Raw genomic sequence first — 24,062 nt, 5'->3', positions numbered from 1 at the left:
GCCTTGGTGCACATAAAATTTATTCCACACATGGATGGGAAAATTAGAGGGAATACTGGACAGCTCTCATCGCTCAATTTCCTGCTGTGTAGTTTTCAAGAGAGGGCTATTTTACACCTTTTGTTTCCATTATCCACAGTTTACTTATTTCAGAAAAGAAGCCAACCAGTTGCAATGGCAATCACAAAACCACACAATATGCAAAACTAGTTATGCCTGGGGAGCTTCTAGAGAATTACCTGTTTATGTGAAGCCACTGCTCTCTACAGACATATGAGAGAAGAATGTCTTTTTTTGGTTAGGATTTGTTTTGTTTGTGTTAATTTGCATTTCTTGAAGGGGGAAAAAAAATGTACCTGGAACTGGCCATGGTGCTGAATAAAGGCAACAAGCCATAATCTTTTATTAAATCTACTATATATTAAGGGTATGTCTACACTGCAACACTATTTTGAAATAATTAGCACTATTCCGAAATAACTTCAGGCACATCTACACAGCAGGCAGTTATTTTGAAATAGTGTCAAAATACTGTCAAGCTGGAGGACTTCTTACTCTGACTCCTGTAACCCTCATTGTACTAGGAGTAATGGAAGTCGGAGGAAGAGTGCTCTGTTTCGAAATAAGTGCTGTGTAGAAGCTTATTTCAAAATTGCTCCCAATTTTAAAATAAGATACGCAATTGACATAGCTCAATTTGAGTAGCTTATTTCAAGTTAGGCCCTGCTCTGTAGACACATCCTTTGAGAGTTTGTGCACACATCTCTGTCTGTCTGTGTATCTGTCTGCCTCTCAGCTTGTCCAAGAACTCTTCTGAAATGGTAAGAGCTAGGACCACCAAATTTGGTATGCAGCTTCCTTTTATCATAACTTAAACCAAGCTAATGATTTGGTTGTGCCAGGAAAACAGGATGTACACAGAATGGGATTGTGTCTCACCAGACAGGTGAAAGGGGCTGGCTGGGGGTGTCCCCTGTCTGGGAATGCCCCACCCGAAGCCTCCCACTCCCCAGGTACTCTTCAGGGAGGAGGGGGGCTAAAGCTTCCCCCCCTCCCGATCCACTCTGCCTGTGGAGCAGAGGGGGCAGACCTTTCCCAGTGCAGGGACATGCACCCTCCCATGGATGTGCCTGCTGGAGCTGCAGTGGCCATAGTGAGGCACTTCCCACCAGGCTCCACGCTGCAGCGGTGGATGAGGGCTGGGGTTGTCCTCTCTCCCTGTGGCATCCTGCATTCAGAACCCCTCGTCCCCAGCCTCACCCTAGAGCAATGATTTAAATGAAGAAAAACAATAACTGAGTTAAGGACCTGAAAATCAGGGATCTTATTTTGTGACATAGGGAGTAGGGATGTAAAATCCTGTTCAGCTGGTTAACTGGTTAAATGTACTGGTTAACCAGTTAACTGATTAAAGAGGGAGCACCTCCCCCCACACACACACTCACTGCTGGGATTCAGCCCCACCCCGCTGAAGGCAGGAGCTGCTCCTGTCAGGCTGGAGCAGCCCCTGCCTGAGGTGTACCAGGGCCCACCGCAGAGAGAGGCTGCTCCAGACCCCAGAGGAGTAGGGCCAGTTAATGTCAAGGTGACAAAGTGTCCCAGGGCACATCTACACAGCAGGGCAAAAGTCAAATTAAGCTACACAACTTGAGCTACATCAATTGCGTAGCTTAAGTCGAAATAGCTTAATTCAGCTTGTGGTTCTGTCTACACAGCAGGAAGTCGAAGGAAGAGCATTCTCCAGAGTAAGAAGTCATCCAGCTCACCATTATTTTGAAATAAAGGCTTGTGGTGTAGACGCACGTTATGTTCTAACATTAGTTATTCCGAAATAATGCTGCGGTGCAGATGTACTCCTAGGCTGTGTCTAGACTGGCCAGTTTTTCCGGAAAATCAGCCACTTTTCCGGAAAAACTTGCCAGCTGTCTACACTGGCCGCTTGAATTTCTGCAAGAACACTGACTTTCTACAGTAAGAAATCAGTGCTTCTTGCAGAAATACTGTGCTGCTCCCATTCGGGCAAAAGTCCCTTTTGCGCAAAACTTTTGCGCAAAAGGGCCAGTGTAGACAGCTGAGATTTGTTTTGCGCAAAAAAGCCCCAATCGTGAAAATGGCGATCGGGGCTTTTTTGCGCAAAAGCGCGTCTAGATTGGCCACGGATACTTTTCCGCAAAAAGTGCTTTTGCAGAAAAGTGTCCGTGCCAATCTAGATGCTCTTTTCCAGAAATGCTTTTAACGGAAAACTTTTCCATTAAAAGTATTTCTGGAAAATCATACCAGTCTAGATGTAGCCCTACTGTTTTCTGGTTTGCACCAACATCCATTGTTTCCTTGATCCACGAGACTTAACAGATCTGAACATCACACTACAGTTGGGCCAGGACAGGTATTTAAAATTCAATCATCATGACACAGGTAAGTATCTTTGATGCAAACTTTTCTAACTTTCTCTGTCTGTGAAATGATGGCAAGACTTATATTTATTAATTTCTTAGCATATTAGCGGTGAGTTTGGGTTCTTGGTTACAGCAGTGAGTCAGGACCCTGGGTTCTGTTCCTAGCTGACACTGACACACTGTCTGTCTGTGAAAAATCGTGTGAATTCCACAATCTGTAAAATGTACATTATAAATAAGTCACATTTGTCAAGTGATTACCTGGCGTCAAATGAAAATCATCTATTTCACATGAGAGCTGTGAGATTTGACTAACAAATATATGATGCTCTTTGAAACCCTAGAATAAGAGGTACTTATGGAACATTATTATTTAGGAACCTAATTTTTCAAAACAAAAACCTCTAGGGCCGCATGTAAAAGTGTGTGAGCATTTCTAATCTGCATTAGATTAGATCTGCATCTCTGTGGATATATCTGCACTTGGAACTAGGGTTGCGATACTTATCTCACATACACATGCTAACTATTGTTAAGCTAGTGTGCTAAAACTATGGCATAGCCACAGCAGCACGGGACATGGCAAGTAATGGCATGGGCTAGCTGTGCTGAATACGTACCCATGGGGTTCAGGTGCATTTGTGCATGGGGTTACTAGCCCATATCGGCACTTGCGGTGTACCATGGCTACACTACTATTTTTAGTGTGTTAGCTCAGTGAGAGCTACAAGGAGTACATTTAAGGAATCGCTGCCCCCCCCCCCAAGTTTGTAATGTACACATACTCCATGTGTGCAGATTTGACCTTTGATAGATGTCTGTTTCCATACACAGAAGTCTGATGTATGTGCAGTCATGTGTAGCAAGAAGAGCTCCTGAGACATAAGCCCTTGTATTAGTCTACGGCTACACTGCCGTCTTTTTGCAGATGAGGATATGCAAATTGTGCTCTCATTTGCATATCTTCTTCCGATTCTTTTTGCAGAAGAGATTTTACTGCTAAAAAGCCCCGTGTAGATGGGGCCATTTGTCGGGGAAAAAAAACTTTTTTGAAAGATCCTGTAAACCTCGATTTGCATATCCTCTTCCGCAAAAAGATGGCAGTGTAGCTGTAGCCTTAGAGACCTATGAGGCAGGAGCTGCTTATAGAATTTGGCAAGAACAGGGCTGGTATTGCAGAAATACTTATTTTTAAGATGTGCTAGTTACAAAGTACTTACACAAATACTTTTCCATAGGAAACAGTACCAAAGCATTCCAGTATTAAGAATGGTCCAAAACCATTTCCCAAGAACACACTGACCCGTTAAAAATAAGGTTAGAATAGCAATACATAATAAACATGTTTTAATTAAACCAACACTTATAAAGAGACGTAGGGAGCAGTAATTAACTTGTGTGTACAAAGATGCCTCCCAGAGGGATATCTTTGTCCAGCCAAGGGGGGGAATAGAAATTTCTACCATTCATTCAGCTACATCTATTGTTATGGGCATAAATGTCTTAATATCCTTGTATAGTCTGCCAGGTGCTATTACCATGCTTCTTGGACAATAAACCTGGCCAGATGCCTTTGTCACTTAATGGATCTTGTGGGTGGTTCACTCAAGGTCTGCCGTGCCAGCTGTCTGTGTAGGGCTGCTGCAGCACACAGAGGAACACACCGACACAGCTGAACATCTATCAACCTCTCACCACATCATTTCATTCTAGGCTCAGATTCAGAATACAAATACGCAGTCCCCCATCCACTCTTGGACAGAGCCTGACCTTAGTGGTCTTTGAAAATCCTGCCATAGCATTTTATAGGGATTAGTGTAAAATAATAGTGGTAAGGCCAACTCATCGGACATTCACCAAAACATCCAAGAATGAACATTGCATATTTAACACTTGTCCTGATTCACAGGCGATTCCAGGTCAGTTTTCTTGTATCCTGATACATTGCCATCGTGGTCTATCCAATTGTGAATTTGGGATTAACAGTCATGCCACACTGGATTTCTCAGGGTGTTTATACTTCATATCAAACACAGGCAAACCTGATCTAAAGTTCTTACTTCTGTCATGTGTGTCAGAGAGGCCGGGACAGTACTAATAATAAGAATGAACTATTTTGGCACCATAAAAGGTAGAATTTATGTAACTGCTTAATATCAGTCGTGCTAGTGTTAAACCTCCTAAAAACTTGTTCCACAATTAAGAGTTATTGGGCTAGTAATAAGGTTAGCTAGGAAATTTTCTTTGGAAAAAAAAATGTACCCCCCCCCCCCACACACACACACACATGGCAGATTTCCTAATCTCAAAACCTTTGAAGCCTATGTTATCTATTTCTGATTTCCTCTTGACTTTGTTTCAACACAACTTGCTTTGTGTTTCACATTTACTCTGGTTTGACCTTATAACCCACGACTTTGCGGCATGGATTTCATCAATTATAAATTACTGTTTATTCAATGACTTATTTCCGTTTTCTCTAGAAAGGTTACATTAGCCTCCCAGATCAGATGGAAGGGGGAAGTTTCTGGAGTGGAGGGAAGAGGGACATGCAGTACACATTTATATTGTATTTTCAAGTTGCCCGAACTAAGCTATAATTAAACCTATCACTTTGGGGATAAAGTGAACTCCTGGGATCTACACTACATCTTGCCTCCCACATAAATTATGAATGAAATAAAGGCAATAGAGATGAAATAAAAATCCCATCACCAAGTCTGTCTGCTTTCAGTGAGACAGTCCGCTTAAGTGTGTTAATTCCAAAAGGCTCAAAGCTTTTAAAGTGGATTCATAGCTAATTGTTTCTTCACCAAACTTAAGAATTAGGGGGTATTTCATTTCACATAAAATGAATCTGTCACATTAAAATTTTAATTCTTTCAATGGGTACAAACTGTCCTGTTTTTTATGTTGTTGACTGAATTGCCTGAGGGTTCCTGTTCTTTTATAATGCCCAAGCTTTTGGCTGTTTGGAGGAACATCACTAGAATTCTGGGATTTTTGAATGAGGAGAAAGATGGCGGTTTGGCACTCTAAACAAAGCCCCCAAGACACCAGAGTTCACATCATGGCCGTTCACAATGTTGGGTGAAGTAAGTTGGATGAAAGAGAGATCAGTGGAGAGGCCTCTGTCTCAGGAGATCCATGATGGTTTGCCGTCGTTCATTTTCATCAATGGCGCCTCAAGAGAGAGGTCAAAGATCCTGGGTATATTTCACTCCTAGGTAGGAGGGTAGCTATGTGTAGCATGGCACTTAGATCTCACTTCATCCCAGGCTATCACAAGCCCCATGGTCACATTAAACCATGACAAAGAAAGAGATGTAAGATTACGCACTCCTGTTAGATATTGTCTAGACTGCAGCGTTAAATCGGAAAAAGATTTACTTCCAATTTACTTTTGAAAGAGCCTTTTCCAAAATTTGGTGCATCTACACAGTGCCAAATTTCAGAAAAAATGCTCTTTCTACACATCCCTTATGCCTCATAGAATGAGGTTTACAGGGATGGCAAAAGAGCACGTCCGCTTTTTCAAAAAATTTTCCCGAAAAAGCAAACATGTTCCTTGGACATGGCATTCAGTCTAGACGTAGCCAAAGAGACAGAAAGACAGAGGCTATGTCTAGACTGCAGGCTTCCTTCAAAAGAAGCTTTTCTGGAAGAGATCTTCCGGAAAAAATTCTTCCGAAAGAGAGCATCCACTCTGCAAAAGCACATCAAAAAAGTGATCTGGTTTTTTGAAAGAGATTGTCCATCTAGTGTGGATGCTATCTTGCATTTCAGCTGTGATTACTATGGATGGAGTGGCCATCAGGGCACCTGTGCTTTTTCCTCTTCTTTCGAAAAAACTCCCTCTTCCCCATCCACACACACCTTTTTCCGAAAGAGCTCTTTCGGAAAAAGGCTTCTTCCTTGTAGAAAGAGGTTTATCAGTGTCAGAAAAACCCCTTTGTTCTTTTGATTTTCTTTCAGAAGAAGCGATTGCAGAGTGGACATAATTGAAGTTTTTCAGAAAAACAACTGTTTTCCCAACCAAAAAAAAAAACCCCTCTGTAGCGTAGACATACAAAGAAAGAAAGAAGAAAGAAAAGGGTAACAATAATGAAGAGGTTTCCAGCCCACTTAATTAGCCTCATTAGCACAGGTCCTACAATTGACAGGTACTTCCCCCCCCGCTCCGCCCCCTTTGTTATAAATAACGTGGTTCTGTTATTTTCACTCCAGCTCATCATCTGAGGAAGTGGGTTTTACCCACAAAAGCTCATGATACTCTATATATTTTTGTTAGTTTCTAGGGTGACACAGGACTACTCGTTCTTAATAACGGAGAGGGACATTTCTGCAAGAACACGCTCCGTAAAGCAGCTTTGCACACAAAGCCCCACTACATATTTTTGATGCTACAGAAATTCAAGGACAGTGAAGAACCCTCAGTCAATAGACAACAGAACAAAAGGACACTGAGAAGACTTTATATGTTTCTTTGGTGCAGACTAGAAAAAAACTATTCAGTTGCTGTTAAACATGTAAAGGCTCTAACAAAAACATCCTCCAGCTACAACTAGAACAGGTCTGATTTGCTGAAATTTAATTTTTGCCTCCACAGGGAAGGGAGGTAAAGGCAGGAAAAGAAGTTACACAGTTTTGATCTATTAGCTTCTTTTAGAGCATCATCCATCAAGCTGTTTGCCTACATCAGAAAATGTTTCAAGGTTGATGTATACAGGGAAATATCAAGAGCAGACTCAGAACAGAGGGAAGAAGAGATAAGAAATAATCAAGACTCAATGGTGATTTTTGTGGCACATGAGAGACTGTGGCCTTTATAGGGTTAAACTGGACTCTCCAGCAGTTTTAACAGCTTTGGGGATAAGTGAATTATTTATGCTAAAATTTAGTACTTCACTTGTTTCCAAATAGATTAAGCAATTGAGTTCCAGAAGATATTGGAATCATTATTAATTATTTCCATTAGTGTAGCACTCACAAGTCTTAGTTATCACAAAGGACTCCACCGTAGTAGGTGAGGTACACAAAGACGTTTAGAGAGGATGCAGTCACAGAACCTGATTCTCCACTTGCACCAGTTTTACACTAGTGTCACTTCAATGAGCTACTCCTGATTTATACCAATGAAAGTGATAAGAGCATCATGCCCAGGGCCTCCGGGGGTGATGGTTCCTGTCAAAATGCTTTTTATACCCAACAAGCTCATTCAAAAATACCCCCTTCCATTTGATTGGCAGCTGCAGAAGTGTAACAGAGGAGCAAAGCAAAGGATTCGTTATGACCTGAGGAATGAGAGGGTGATAGAAAGCTTGCAGGTTCCACTCTTCAAATTGGAACCAAGTGCAGCAGATCCCTTTCCTGACCTCCTATAAAACCTAAAGGAAGCGAACAGTAAATTCCACTCCTGCTGGCCAAATAGCACAGGATTAAAAGTTGTTTTCTCCATAAAATTCATAGGGGGTGATCCTCCTTTGTTAGCTTTCCCCCATTACATGCTGTGTAACAGCCACAGGGGACTGAACAGGATGACCTCTGGAGGTGCCTTCCCATCCTATAAGTCTATGATTTACCTTCATTAGCACAGCATCACCGATGGACAGGTTTGACTGATAAATAAAAGACATGGGGTTCAAAGATTGCTCTTCATTTCTGTGGTATAATCTGGATTCATATAGCTGTAACTGAGAGCAGACCCTAGATCTGTGTTCCTGATCCAAAATGATTCAAGTATGAACATGTGGGCAATTTTCCTTCGGAATGATTTTGGATGAAAAATACTGTTTCAACAAAATCAATTTTTGCTGCAATTTTTTTTGACTGAGCGAATGCCCTCCAGAAAAAAATCCAAACAAAATATTTTGTTTCAAGTCAGTTCAAAATGCTGACACGAAACATTTAGGCAGCGATGTAAAATGATACTCGGCTATTGCTCTAATTCCTCCAAGAATGCTTTAGCCTCTGCCCTTGTTGCCCCCAATAACCTCCATGCCAGCTTCCTCCAAGGAGTACAAGTATAAAATGCAGCCTTTTATTAGGAACACATGTTATAGCCAGGTGGGTTCAATCAGCCAGTCAAATAGTCTGGGAAACAACAGCTGCAGAACAGAAGAAATGATGCACCATGATTGTCCCAACCATTAGCTTCTTTCATTGTGAGCCTATCATCACTGATAAATGGCTGGAGGAGGGTGCTAATCCTGGAGTGGTTATAAAGTGAGCTTTATTTTATACACCGTTTTCTTTGAGTAATACCAGTATAGCTGAAACACAAGTAGGAGGTCATGAAAGTAGGCTTGGCAGTAGATACCAAATTCGTGGCCATGAAAAGCATGTCACAGACTGTGAAATGTGCTCTCTTGTGTGCCTTTATCCTATCCCACATAGATTTCACCAGGGAGCCCAATGTTTCTCAAAGTGGGGGTCTCAAAAGGGAGCTGCAGGGGGGGTCACAAGGTTATTTTAGTGGGGGGGGGGGGCTGCAGTATTGCCACCCTTGCATCTGCATTGCTGCCTTCAGAGCTTGATGGTTAGAAAGCTGCAGCTGCTGGCTAGGTGCTCCGCTCTGAAGGCAATACTTGCCAGCAGCAGCACAGAAGTAAGGGTGGCAATACCATACTAAGCCACCTTTACTTCTCCACTGCTGCCTTCAGAGCGGGGTGGCCAGAGAATGGCAACTGCTGACCGATCACCCAGCTCTGCAGGCAGCAAGCGCAGAAGTAAAGGCAGCAACACTATACCAGGCCATTCTTACTCCTGCACTGCTGCTGGCAGCGGCTCTGCCTTCACAGCTGGGATTCTGGCCACTAGCCACTGCTCTCCAGCTGCCCAGCTCTGAAGGCAGCACCACCACCTGCAGCAGCAGTGCAAGATTAAGGATAGCATTACTGTAATGCCTCCTACGACACCCCTAACTCCTAGGATCCCTACCATTACAACACCGTGACATTTCAGATTGAAATATCTGAAATCGTGACATTTATTATTTTTAAAATCTTAGGACTGTGAAACTGGCCAAAATGCACTGTGAATTTGTAAGAGCTCTAGCCACAAGGTCTAGGCAAGGCTGGGCTGCTGATGGGTGCTTCCTATTGTACAGGAATGGAAAAATCCATAGGCCATCTTCATCTGCCTACATTCAAAACTATGTGATACTAGCTGAGTTAAACAGTCCACCTGTGTTTGAAGGAGATGGGGATCTTGGCTCCCACTCCGCTAGTTTATTTTACGTGTGTTCAGATTCTGTAATCCCCAAAGGGATCATAGAATCATAGAATAATAGGATTGGAAGGGACCTCAAGAGGTCATCGAGTCCAGCCCCCCGCCCTCAAGGCAGGAATAGCGAGCAATGGTACCAGCTGCCTGATGTATAATATATGGAGATACACCTATCTCATAGAACTGGAAGGGACCTGACAGATTTATCCCAGATCCCTAAAAGGCTCCCTCAAGGATTGAGCTCACAACCCTCAGTTTATCAGGCCAATGCTCAAACCACTGAGCTATTCCTTCCTGGCTTGCCAAACCTATCTTCCCTGGCCAATGTAACAGTCTTATTGTCTCCAGGTACACATAGGGAACATAAAGTGGAAGGATGGGGTTAGCGCTGCTCACAGTCTCTCTTTGCCTCCTTTGTGGGTGTGGGGTTTATACATCCCCTCACAGGATATGTCTATACATCAAAGTTATTTTGAATGCGTCCGCTATTCCAAAATATAGTGGACATGCTCTTTTGTCATCCCCGTAAACCTCGTTGTATGAGGAGTAAGGGATGACTCGAAATAGCACTTTTATTTCGAAATTTGGTGCTATGAAGACAGCCTACTTCGAAATAGACTGAAATAAGCTACTCCCCTGCAAATTGATCCACAAATTGCATAGCTTATTTCAAGTTTATGGTGCTGTGTAGACGTACCCACAGTGATCTAGTATTTAAGAGTTGAACAGCATAAGTAACTGACCTCAGGTTATAAGCTTTAGCAACAAGAGTTTTTTCATAAAAAAGTTAATTGCAAGGAACAAAATCAAGCAGGCTTAATGGAATTTGGGAGGGCGGGGGGAGGGGGGGGTTAGTAACATGCACCCTTGTAGCTATCTGCATGGGCACACTGAAAATATTGACCAAAGTACTGATGCAAATAGCTATGTCTACAATCAGAAACCCAGTTATGGTTACCTGGATAGCTACATATAGATAGAGGACTGAGACCTAATTAAATACAATCATGGCTGTGTAATTAAATACGGTCATGGATCATGTGTAAACAAAGGGTATAAAACCTGATTCATGGATGCTCACCAGTGAACGATGTAGCAAGCAACAGCCACCACTATCACTGCCACTTAGGGTGATGTTCACTTACTGATCAATATTGTCTTTGTTTTCGTCAGTCCATGATGCTCGGAGTATGTCAGCTTTGTGCCTTGCTCTATTCTTTATACCCGTTTATTGGCTCAGTATTTTTCATGTATGGATGAACCTGGTTCTTGATTAAATCTTTCTGTTTTCTCTGTGTATCCAACCAATCTCATCTCCAACCTCAGTTACATTTTCTTAAGTAGCCATTTGAGTGATGAGTCTGTTATTTTCAAAAGTAGCAACTCACATTTAAGCATAGGCTACAAGGAGCAGGAAGAAAAGCAAGAGAAGGGAGAATGTCCAGTGAAGCTGGAAAACTAGAAGAAGCCCCATCCCGCCTCGCCCCTCTTTGCAATTCTGACCTGGGGGCATGAACCTATGCAAAGCTACATTCAAACCCTCCCTTTCATTCTTGCTTGAGACAGGAGCAACAGAGAACCGAGTCTCTGTTAAGTCCAGTTCGCTTTTCTTGATGAGAGGGAAGCACTATAGGTTTCACTTCTAGCTTGAGAGTCAGCTCAGCATGCTGCCCTCTCACGAACGTGGGATGGGGGAGGCAGGAGACGAGAGGGAAAGACGTGAATTTCCAGAACATTCTTGAGCTTCTGGAAAGCTCTTGCTGACTGGAGAAAAAGGAACTGTGATCAGCTAGTCACAGCATTTGTTTTCCTGACCTTTTTCGCTCTCAGGATGCAACAACTATCAGTGAAAATGGAACACGTGCCAGCAGCAATGCGTGTCCTGACTTGCTTTCCATGGTAACATCTGCTGTCAACCGTTGCTGGGCCGTTTTCTTGGGAACCTTCCAAGCTGTCATTCCGATGAAAGCAGTGGACAGGCTGTCTGAAAATGCTCCCTGTTGGGGAGGTACTTCCAACCTTCATCCCACGCCATGCGATGGGGGACAGCCCATCCCTCTCCACTCCCAGAGCTGCCATATGGACAGAGCAAAAGTAGGCCAGGTATTTAAAACAGAAAATGAACCTCCAACTGCTACTGGGCAAGTCAGGGAATTGTATAGTGGGCATTTGCTAAACTGGAAAACAAAGAAAGTTTTCTTTTGCAGACAAGTGGGGCAAAAGGATATTTCTGCTGCATTTTTGACGGGGTTGATATGAGCAGGTGGCACGCTGATAGTAAATGAACTAACCTGCATATGCCAGTATTAAGTCCCTGTTTAAAATGTCTGCTTCCATTAAGCATCTCTATCCACCATGTGGACCCTTCACAATGTTCTTTGTTCTCGTACAGCTACAGGTCGCAACCCAATACTGAATGTCGGGCACTCGGTCACGTTGCAGGTGACCAGTGGGGTGCTAGGCAGCTACCTGCCTGACTTGGTACCGCAGACTGCGCTGCACCCAGAAGCTATTGGCAGCAGGCCTGGCTCCTAGATGGTAGTGAAAATGCACAGGGATCAGCACAGTGCCCTTGCCCTGAGCACTAGTTCCCATTGACCAGGAACCTGTTGCTGGCTGCTCCTGGGGCGCAGCATGGTCTGTGGTGCCAGGAGAGGCAGGAAGCTGCCTAGCACCCCACTGGTCACCTGCAACATGACCGAGTGCCTGACATTCTACCACCCAGTACCCCCGCTGCACCGCTGACCAGGAACCACTCCCCTGCTATACTCCAAAGCTCTCCTCCTGCACCCCACTCTGGAGCCCACACTCTAGTCAAATTATGCTGGGTCATTGGGTTCAAAAGTTTTTGTCAACTAGGTCATGAGAAGAAAAAAAAAGGTTGAAAACCACTACTAATGTATTTTAATGAGTTGGCTGGGAATAGAGGTATAGCCCCACTTCTCCATTACATAACCCAGTGCTGATTCTGTCACGGTCGTATCTACACCCTTTCCATTTTCAGGAGACCTGTCTTCAATTCCTGACTGAATTAAATTTGGAAAGGAGCCTGACGGATTCTTAAAATTAAGCCCTCACAGATGTTTGTGCAAATCACGAAACAATCCCCCTGTAACGCAACTGAGAGTCTTGGACCCTGATGTTGACCTTATTCACTCCAGAGAAAGTTAGGAGCAACTCCGTTATCACGGAATTAGCCCCGAATCCAATGGCCACAAGTGAGTGTGTGTGTGTGTGTGTGTGTGTTTCACACTAGAGGCCCAGGACTGGAAGAGTGGGGTGACACAGTGTAACAGGGTGTATCTACCCCACACTAAGGAGCAGGGAGTTGCCCTGGCACAGATGGCCGAAAAGGACCCTCCCCCAAAGCCCTGCTGGGCATGCTCACAAGAGAGGGAGGGTATAAAAGCCTCTGGAGACACTCAGTTGTGGCTGACTACCAGAGGAGAAGGAGCTCAGGCCCAAGATCCAGCCCTAGCTGCCAGTGATAGCCCCGGCCAGGGAGGCTGTCCACGAGGGTCCAACCCACCAAACAACACCCTGAGAGTGGAGCAGCGCGCTGGGAGCGGTAAGAAGTAGTCCAGGGCAGAGGATTGTCCTCCAGGAGCTCAGTGTGTTTCAGGAGGAATCCCCACCAACCAGGCAGTGGAGTCCTCCACAGCCAACAGGGCCCTGGGCTGGGATCTGGTGGAGCAGGAGGACCTGGGTCACCCTACCCAGCTCCCTAGCAGTTTGGGAGGCTTCCCTGTGGACTAGGCCTTCAGGCTATATTTACTCTGACAAAGGGGACTTCTGTATGGACTAGGCCTGCAGGCCGTATTCTCCCTGATAGTGGGGACTTCTATATGGACTGGGCTATCAGGCTGTATTTACCCTGATACAAGGAACTTGCTTATGAACTAGGCCCCTGGGCCACCTTTGCCCCAGGAGAGGGGGCAGTGACTTGGACTTCGGGACAGTTGAGGGAGCTTGCCCTTCGACATGCAGCCAGGGATGTAATGCATTAGTAAGAGCCATACAGGAAAGTGTCTACAGCACCCTTGTGAATAAAGATGGGAGTTATGCGAAGTAATGACCCAGGAGATTTTATGCTGGGAACAGGGCTCCGGGCAGCTCCAGGGCTGTTATTACAGCTCACTGGTTTGCATTAAACCTTTTTTTTTCATCATAATACGGTGAAATTTAATGATTGGTGCAGGGGGATGTTTTCCAGTATGAATCAACCTTCCCTCCAGGGGAGCAGTCAGCAATGTTACCGTGCCTCAGTTGCTCTTGGGGAACGATCCTCTCCCAAGGACTGGACACATGGTCATGTCTGATTTGTTAGTGAATATGAATTTCATATCACTGAAGTTGAAACGGATATTTCTGAAGCTGCTGAACAAAACCCACAACTATGGGAGAGGAGGCTTTGGATCCCCCACCCAACCCTTTTGAGGAACGGAGCATTCAGTTCTCCTAGATGCCTGACAGACAAGGAATGAACAAGGTCATAGCTTTTTCTGCATCTCCCTCTTCTTAGGAAGACATAATCAATAATACAAAAAAAAATTACTGTCTGTCTGCGGCATTGAAGCCTGCAAAGCCTTCTGGGAGGGACAGCAGCCTATAATAAAATCTTCCTGAAAATGAGATAAAGAGAGTAGCAAAACTATTGGCGAGGATCAAAGAGTTTGGTTCTCAAAGACTAAACAGGGAAAGGACGAGTTGGCTATTTTCAGGCAGGGTCTGACTGAAATAATGAAAAGCCCTTTAAGGTTTTTTTCCTTTCTATTCCGCCTTCAAGGAAAATCTGTCTAGTGTCCAGTACGATTATATGAGCACCTCAGGGTCTCCATGAAATACAGGCCTGGGGTTATAACATTCTACCTTGACTACAGGAAAGTGTCCCTTTGACAGAAACACACCTCCTAGGACTGGAAATCCCTAGCAGGATTTCTGCACACACATGCTTGAGCCTGTATCCCAGTTGCAGGGTCCAGAATGCAGGATAGGAATCCTTTAAAGTTTACATCCCAAAGAGGGAATGGTGATGCAATTTATAAATATTTGTGCCATACCCATTATTTTCTTGCCTGGTGTTAGTCAGTTTCCTCATAAGAACGGCCTTACTGGGTCAGACCAAAGGTCCATCTAGCCCAGTATCCTGTCTGCCGACAGTGGCCAGCACCAGGTGCCCCGAAGAGGGGGGACCGAAGACAATGATCAAGCGATTTGCTTCCTGCCATCCTTCTCCAGACTCTGACAGAGGCCAGGGATGCCAATTCTATCCCCTGGCTAATAGCCTTTTATGGACCTAGCCTCCCTGAAATTATCTAGCTTCTCTTTAAACTCTGTTATAGTCCTAACCTTCACAGCCTCCTCTGGCAAGGAGTTCCACAGGTTGACTACACGCTGTGTGAAGAAGAAATTTCGCTTATTAGTTTTAAACCTGCTACCCATTAATTTCATTCGGTGTCCTCTAGTTCTTCTATTTAGGGAACTAATAAATAACTTTTCTTTATCCGTCCTCTCCACACCATTCATGATTTTATATACCTCTATCATATCTCCCCCCCCTCAGTCTCCTCTTTTCTAAACTGAAAAGTCCCAGTCACTTTAACCTCTCCTCATATGGGACCCGTTCCAAACCCCTAATCATTTTAGGTGCCCTTTTCTGAACCTTTTCCAAGGCCAAAATATCTTTTTTGAGGTAAGGAGACGACATCTGTACACAGTATTCGAGATGTGGGCGTACCATAGTTTTATACAGGGGCAGTAAGATATTCTGGGTCCTATTTTCTATCCCTTTCTTAATAATTCCTAGCATCCTATTTGCCTTTTTGACCGCCGCTGCACACTGTGTGGAAGTTTTCAGAGAACTGTCCACGATAACTCCAAGATCTCTTTCCTGATTTGTCGTAGCCAAATTAGCCCCCATCATACTGTACGTATAGTTGGGGTTATTTTTCCCGATGTGCATTACTTTACACTTATCCACATTAAATTTCATTTGCCATTTTGTTGCCCAATCACTCAGTTTGGTGAGATCTTTTTGGAGTCCCTCACAGTCTGCTTCTGTCTTGACTATCCTAAACAGTTTGGTATCATCTGCAAACTTTACCACCTCACTGCTTACCCCTTTCTCCAGATCATTTATGAATAAGTTGAAAAGGCTTGGTCCCAGGACTGACCCTTGGGGTACACCACTAGTTACCCCTCTCCAATCTGAAAATTTACCATTTATTCCTACCCTTTGTTTCCTGTCATTTAACCAATTCTCAATCCAAGAAAGGACCTTCCCTCTTATCCCATGGCCATGTAATTTACACAAGAGCCTTTGGTGAGGGACCTTGTCAAAGGCTTTCTGAAAATCTAAGTATACTATATCTACTGGATCCCCCTTGTCCGCATGTTTGTTAACCCCTTAAAAGAACTCTAATAGATTAGTAAGACATGATTTCCCTTTACAGAAACCATGTTGACTTTTGTCCAACAGATTATGGTCTTCTACATGCCTCAATTTTATTTTTTACTATTGTTTCGACTAGTTTGCCCAGTACTGAAGTTAGGCTTACCGGTCTGTAATTGCCAGGATCGCCTCTAGAGCCCTTTTTAAATATTGATGTCACGTTGGCTACCTTCCAGTCATTAGGTATGGAAGCCAATTTAAAGGATAGGTTACAAACCACAGATAATAGTTCAGCAATTTCCCATTTGAGTTCTTTTAGAACCCTTGGATGAATGCCATCTGCTCCCGGAGATTTGTTAACATTAAGTTTTTCTATTTGTTCCAAAACCTCCTCTAATGACACTTCAATCCGGGACAGTTCCTCAGATTCATCACCCACAAAGGACGATGCAGATTCGGGAATCTCCCCTATGTCCTCAGCCATGAAAACTGAAGCAAAGAAATCATTTAGTTTCTCCGCAATGGCTTTATCGTCCTTGATTGCTCCTTTTATATCTTGATCATCTAGGGGACCCACAGGTTTTTTTAGCAGGCTTCCTGCTTCTAATGTACTTAAAAAACATTTTATTTCTTTTTGAATTTTTGGCTAGCTGTTCCTCAATCTTTTTTTGCCTCTTTTATTACATTTTACACTTGATTTGACAGTGTTTATGTTCCTTTCTATTTATCACACTAGGATTGGACTTCCACTTCTTAAAAGATACCTTTTTGTCCCTCACTGCTTGTTTTACATGGTGGTTAAGCCACGGCGATTCTTTTTTAGCTCTCTTGCTATGTTTTTTAATTTGGGGTATACATTTAAGTTGGGCCTCTATTATGGTGTCTTTAAAAAGTTTCCATGCAGCTTGCAGGGATTTGGCTCTAGTCATTGTGCCTTTTAATTTCTGTTTAACCTCCTCATTTTTGTGTAATTCCCCTTTTTGAAATTAAATGCCAGGGTGCTGGACTGCTGAGGTGTTCTTCCCACCACAGGAATATTAAATGTTATTATATTATGATTACTATTCCCAAGTGGTCCTGTAACGGTTATCTCCTGGACATGATCCCGCGCTCCACTCAGGACTAAATCAAGAATTGCCTCTCCCCTTGTGGGTTCCTGCACCAGCTGCTCTGAGAAGCAGTCATTTAAACCACTGAGAAATTTTCTCTCTGCTTCTCTTCCTGAGGTGACATGTATCCAGTCAATATGGGGATAATTAAAATCCCCCATTATTATAGAGTTCTTTATTTTGGTGGCCTCTCTAATCTCCCTCAGCATTTCAATGTCAGTATCGCTGTCCTGGTCAGGTGGTCGGTAATATATCCCTACTGCTAATTTCTTATTATTGGAGCATGTAATTGCTATCCATAGCAATTCTATGGAACATGTGGATTCATTTAATATTTTTATTTCATTTGATTCCACATTATCTTTCACATACAGTGCCACCCCGCCACCCACACGGCCTGCTCTATCCTTTCGATATATTTTATATCCCGGCATGATTGTGTCCCACAGATTTTCCTCATTCCACCAGGTTTCAGTGATGCCTATTATGTCAATCTCCTCCTTTAATACAAGGTACTCTAGTTCACCTATGTTATTAGTCAGACTCCTAGCATTTGTGTAGAAGCACTTTAAAAATTTGCCACTGCTTATTTGTCTGCCCTTCCCTGATGCATTGGATTCCTTTATATGCAGTTGTTGGTCTTTTCTGGCCCATGGTTTGTCCTCTCCCCTTCTCTTTCTGACTATAGCTTAGAGAATCTCTAACAATGGATTCTCTATCCATCTGGCCAACTGAGAACACTCACTCTGAATCTATGCTTCTTAAGTTAAGCTAGGAGGCATTGCCTGTAAGTCACTTGGCTCTGTTTTATTGCAGCAATCTACCTTGGGGCCTGGTGTCTAAAGTTAGAACGATCCCACAATACCAGAGCCTATCCTACATGTAACATAGGACCATGTCTTGCCATTTAACTAAGCCCTTCTCCTTAAGTCTGCCCCACTGGGAAGGACTTTGAAGTCCAACAATGATGCTTCCTAAATCAGCCAGAGGGAATACTATTAAGTGAGGTATGACACTTCTGCTCTCCATGGATTCAACATTCAGCCTTCAGAGCACACCTATCATTGACTGGCTTAGGGAACAATGAACTAAGAAACAAAGCCTTGCTTTTCTTTATGACAGTGGAAGGAACTACCATGAGGACACTGGTCGGTAAAACATCCATGAGTAACATCCAGACTAACAATCCTTCATAAACAGCCCACGTTCCCTTGAAATTTGCAATATGTTCCAGCACGGGTCGTGTTACCTTTCTCGTGCCTTTCTTTTCATGCCTATAAGCCTATGTTAGGTGCAGTCAAACCTGTCATTTGAAGCACCCCAAGGGTTAAAACAAAGTTCTGAGTTGTAGTAGAACTTGTTTGTGCTGAAAGCCACTAACCTAACCAACAAAGCAGTTTAAAAAGATGCAATGAAGCTATAAAGCACCCATGCAAATTTAAAAACAAACAATGGAGCTTTTGTTTCAAATAATTTCACATGCAAATGAAAATCAGTTAATTAATGGGGAACATTAAGGACAACACATTACTGCAGGATATTTTAAAAATGCCCATGAAAGACTCTGATGGGGCAATGTTTGATGGAAACTTAATATAAATCACTGGTATCAGCAGAAAGAAAACATACTACTTTGTGAATGTATTAAGTTGTTTTCTGAAGGAGGATATTATTTTCATAGGGAAACATAGATCTCCCCTCTCCCAACCCTTTCTATGAGCGCTCATTCACACACACACAGCAACTGTCGTAGGTCTGTTTCCTGACTGAAATATGTTTCCCTTCCTCTGCCACTAATTTGTTATTGTAGAGGTATATGTGGTTTGTTATTGCAAGAGCTAGGCTCCTGGTGTTGATTACTATTTTGATTTAAAAAAAATGCTAGTAGATATTGAAGATTGAACATGAAATTAAAAAAAAAACCACCCCCACTCACCCTCTTTAGCAGAGATTTACACAGACCTTGCAAAAAGACTGAGAGGAACAGAACATACAGATCAACTTCTGTGAATGCATAAGTTAACAGTGCTGCTACCCATTACATTTCTTCTTGGATGGTTTTACTCTTTGTTGGAGATCAGATCTACTACGAGGTACTCACCGCTACCAGAATCTGGACTGAGCTGTGCATGACTTCAATGTAGCGATACTCGAGAGCACAACCAATCACAGAGATGTAAGAATGGCTGTCCAGTCCCTTTATACCAGCCATGGGAGCCTCCTTCCTTATGCATCCAGGGCCGTTTTCACTCCACCATGACTGATGCTGGGAGATATTAAAGGTCAAAAGTTCGCTGTCCTGGGAGGAAAAAAGATGCAAAAAATCTTCATTTGCAGAGGAATTGACACAAGTCCTGCTTAGGGGGAGAGATGAAAAAATACTTAAGCTGCTTAACAATTGGCTATTAAAAAAATTGGCCATTAAAGTCAAGAAGAGCCTTTCTTCTGAAGAAAAAAAACAACCCATCCTCTGTGAGCGCTAACAGGATCAAAGGTGTTTAGAAGTATTTTTTGAATAAGCTGATACATCAGTATGAACTGAACTATAAAAGAGACACAATGCTGCCACATTGTGTCAATCAGTCCCAGCTTAATATGGTGATGTCTGGATGCAGTGGTGAGGTAGTTTCAACATACCATGTTGCAAGACCACAATAGAAACACACTTTATAGGCACCCAGATTAGTCTGAGGACCCAAGGCCACATGGCTAGTGCCTGGAGAGAAAAAAGAGCTGTCAATCGATTTGGAATATCTGCAAATATTCAGATAGAATCAACACTCTGCATTTGTGAGAATCTTAGATTCATACAAATATAGGTCAAAACATAATGGCTGTGTCTACACTGGGCCACTTATTCTGGAAAAGCAGCGGCTTTTCCGGAATAATTTGCCAGCTGTCTACACTGGCCGCTTGCTTTTCCAGAAAAGCAATGACGATCTAATGTAAAATCGTCATTGTTTTTCTGGGAAAAACTATGCTGCTCCCGTTCGGGCAAAAGTCCTTTTCCAGAAAACCTGTTCCGGAAAAGGGCCAGTGTAGACAGCACAGTAGTCTTTTCCGCAAAAAAGCCCCGATCACGAAAATGACGATCGGGGCTTTTTTTGCGGAAAAGCGCGTCTACATTGGCCACGGACGCTTTTCCAGAAAAGCATCCTGCCAATGTAGACGCGCTTTTCCAGAAATACTTAACAGAAAACTGTTCCGTTTTAAGCATTTCCGGAAAAGGGTGCCAATGTAGACATAGCCAATGGGTTCTTGGAGTAGACTATAAACTTTCAGAGCAAGGCAACTTGGTGATGTTTTCATGCTTAATATGCAACTATTATTTATTTTAATCTTGCTAAATGTACCTCATTACTGACTATTACAGATGTGGTTGTGGTGTTCTGTCCCACACTTAGAGAGAATAATGTATCTGCTCTACAGCCTTAGCTAAGAGACAGCTGGCTTTTAGCTCATGAAGTAGAGGCTCATGCACTGAGCTCCAGAGGTCCCAGGTTCGGTTCATGGCATTAGAGTTGCATTAGGAATAAAAATGCTCTCAACACACATTCTCAGCATAGAGCTATTGCACCTGGACCAGTGTAAGCTCTTTTAAAAGTTCCATACACGTTAAAAAAATGATCATTATTGAAAAGTGTCAGCAACAGGTCTCGAGCACTTTCTGCAATGGTGCTGTACGCAGTTCCACTTGTATGTAGTGGTTTACATTAATACCAAATGATGACAACTTTGGCTACTGCTTACAACATATTTACATTGCTAAGAATTCTGACAGTCATCGGAGATGGCAGCCATTTTGTTCCCAGAGCTGCTGCAACTTGTCATGGACACACAAGGACATGTCAACATGCTACTGTCTTATGGAGACAGATTTCCTGTCTATTCTTTCTTGCTGTTTTTCTTTAGACTATGATATATTGGAGGTAAATGGTTGTTCTTTGTGTGTGGAAAAACATGCATCATTCACACTAACAGTTAAGCTATTTCCAATGTTGGTTCAAGGGAAAAGTTGCTGACAGTGGCTTACACCAAGAGGTTAAGTTCATAGCATGAAGCTGGATTTAGATTTGAAAACTGAATACATTCTCCACAGAAGGAAAATAATATGGAGCCCCAAGTCTACTCAGAATTATGTCTAAACCTATCGACCTGGAAAGATTAGAGTCTAGGATCTATAGCCAGAGTAATCATGAAAAATATTTTTGAACTAACAGTTTAATTTCCTCTTTGCCCCTACCTGTAAATGTATCTAATAAATTCCCGTAATTTCCATCTGTCAATTTCCCTCTCAGTATTCAGATTTATTGCACTTCTGGGTCTTCTATTGACCTCAGTCACGATCAACCTCTTGGGTTAAATTACACTGACAAAACCGACCTACTATCAACCTCTTGGGTCATATTACTCTAACGAACTGACCTCCACTGTGATCGATAGCTTCATAATTAACACTCGCTGAAGAGCTCCACATCGTCTCTGCTTCCCAAGCCAGCTTTTACTTTGCTTCCGTCAGCTTTGCTGGCTCAGTGCACTAAAACTCGCCATTCTGGGTGTCACACAGTGAAGCGCAGTAGGGAGAGTTCCAGAGTTTGACAGGCAATGATGAGATGGCGCTTTCAACAATAACAAATCCCCCTTCCTTTAGGAAAAATGATACTTGAGTAACCTGGAATCACAGCTGCAGCCCCTGGGATATTGCTCTGGGGCTTCCAGCTTAAATTTCCCTGCAACTGATGAAAGACAAACTTCTCCTTGTGGGCAGAGAGGGGAATGAAAAGATAATAGTAGCAATACTTTGTGGGGAAGTGTTAAGTGCCCAGTGCCACTGGGACCCAACAGACCTTGCATGTCACTTTGATGTAGACTCAACAATACCTTTTGGCAGGAGAAGAGGGAAGGATTTATACGTGCCTGTGTTAGATTCTAAACAAGTCTTCACTTTAGGAATAAACATAGAAATTACAATGTACATCCTACAATAACTACAGGACTTCTTACACTTTCCTCTAAAGCATGGGTTCCCAAACTGGGGGGCGTGCCTCCCTCAGGGGGGCATGAAGAAATCCTGGGGGGGGGGGGGCATGGCGACCCAGCCTCCCTCCCTCCCATCACGTTTTGCTGCTCAGTTCAGTTCTTTTTTTCCCTTTTTGCTCAAGTTTTGCTGCTATTTTTTTGGGGGGGGACGCGAGGTTTTTTCAAAAATCAAAAAGGGGGGTGTGATGCCAAAAAGTTTGGGAACCACTGCTCTAAAGCATTTGCTCTCAATTAAAATACTGGTCTTGATGGACCGTTGGTCCTAGATTGAGATGGGGGAAGGGGAGGGAAAATAGCAAAAAATCAGAGTCTGGATCTAGGCACATCCTATAGTGGAGATAATCTGAATATAACTCAGCTAATGTCTGAACAGAGACAGATTTTGACAGGAAAATTAAAGTCTAAGTCGCATAGCCTAAGTTGAAGTTCATATACAGTATGAATTCCTTGTTCCCAAGTCCCGAGAAGCCAACAACCATCCCATTATAATGAACCTTATATGGACTAGCCTGCAGGCCCATGACAAGCTAGCACTCAGGAAGAAGTTTTGGAACTGTTATTAACTTTCTGGGAAGCACATCTTTGGAGACACCGACAATGGAGTTAAAAAAAAAAAGACAAGTTTCTGACATATGCACTGCAAAAGATGGGATGAGCTTTGCAGGAGACAAGGAAGGGTGCAAAGCTGGGGTGTGCTACCCATACTGAAGCTGGCCTAATATTAAAGGAAAGACAACAGAGAAAACTCCATTAACAATGTAGAGTTTACACAGAAGAGAGGGGGAGAATAATTAGAATGCCAGCTGCAGGGTACTGAAGCTAGTGCAAGGTTCTGTGTGCCACAGGTTTTGTGCTGCGGGATATCAGAGGAGAAGCTTTTAGTGGCCAATTTCCCTCCTCTGCAGCCTCTGGAAGTGTCAGGATTTTGGTAGGAAAGTCACAGGCCTGCTCTTACCACAGAATGCCTGCACACATACGCTCTCTCCTTCCTTAGAGTCATGCAGGTTTCCCCAAGCTTGCTGCTCCCCCGCATTCACTGCTTATGTTGTGTGCACAGTCCCTGGGACACATGACTTATGCTCTGTACAAGTTCCCCGTCCGTGAGAGCCACCCAGCCTGTTAAAGCCACTGCTGTACTTCCCTCAACCCTCTTCTTCCTCCACCCTTGAGCTAATGGGCAGATCCACTGACGGAAAAAGGCAAAACCACTCTCCAGACAAGGACTCAGCTCCAAATCCTTTGCTCAGAGTTTGCCTTTATTACCACAGATACAAAGCAATTCAAAATGGCTTCACAGTACCACAGGGTATTGTCCTAGAATCAAAGAATACTAGAACTGGAAGAGACCTCGAGAGATCATCGAATCCAGTCCCCTGCCCTCACGGCAGAACCAAGCACCATCTAGATCATCCCTGATAGATGTCTGTCTATCCTGCTCTTAAATATCTCCAGTGATGGAAATTCTACAACCTCCCTAGGCAATTTATTCCAGTGTTTCACCACCCTGACAACTATGAAGTTTTTCCTAATGTCCAACCTAAACCTCCCTTGCTGCAATTTAAGCCCATTGCTTCTTGTCCTATCATCACAAGCCATGGAGAACAATTTTTCTCCCTCCTCCTTATTAACCCCCTTTTAGATACTTGAAAATTGCTGTCATGTCCCCTCTGACTCTTCTCTTTTCTAAACTAAACAAGCCCAATTCTTTTAGTCTTCCCTCATAGCTCATGTTTTCTAGACCTTTAATAGTTTTTGTTGCTCTTCTCTGGACCTTCTCCAATTTTTCCACATCTTTTCTGAAATGTGGTGCCCAGAACTGGACACAATACTCCAACTGAGACCTAATCAGAGTAGAGCAGAAAAATGACTTCTTGGCTACGTCTACATTGGCCCCTATTC

At 43.2% G+C, this 24,062-nt stretch overlaps 1 protein-coding gene across 1 annotated transcript in view; it reads right to left on the bottom strand.

The window, feature by feature from the left end:
* NKAIN4 (sodium/potassium transporting ATPase interacting 4) overlaps positions 1–24,062 on the bottom strand; it is a 99,474-nt gene that overhangs the window by 18,377 nt on the left and 57,035 nt on the right. The window contains exon 4 of the mRNA XM_075901054.1: positions 19,225–19,422. Coding sequence (XP_075757169.1) covers positions 19,225–19,422 — 198 coding nt within the window. The remainder of the gene's footprint in view (positions 1–19,224; positions 19,423–24,062) is intronic.

This window comes from Pelodiscus sinensis, chromosome 18 (assembly GCF_049634645.1).
Source record: "Pelodiscus sinensis isolate JC-2024 chromosome 18, ASM4963464v1, whole genome shotgun sequence".
NCBI lineage: Eukaryota > Metazoa > Chordata > Testudines > Trionychidae > Pelodiscus > Pelodiscus sinensis.
The sequence above is the reverse complement of the archived record's forward strand: the minus strand, read 5'-3'. Positions and strand labels throughout refer to the sequence as shown.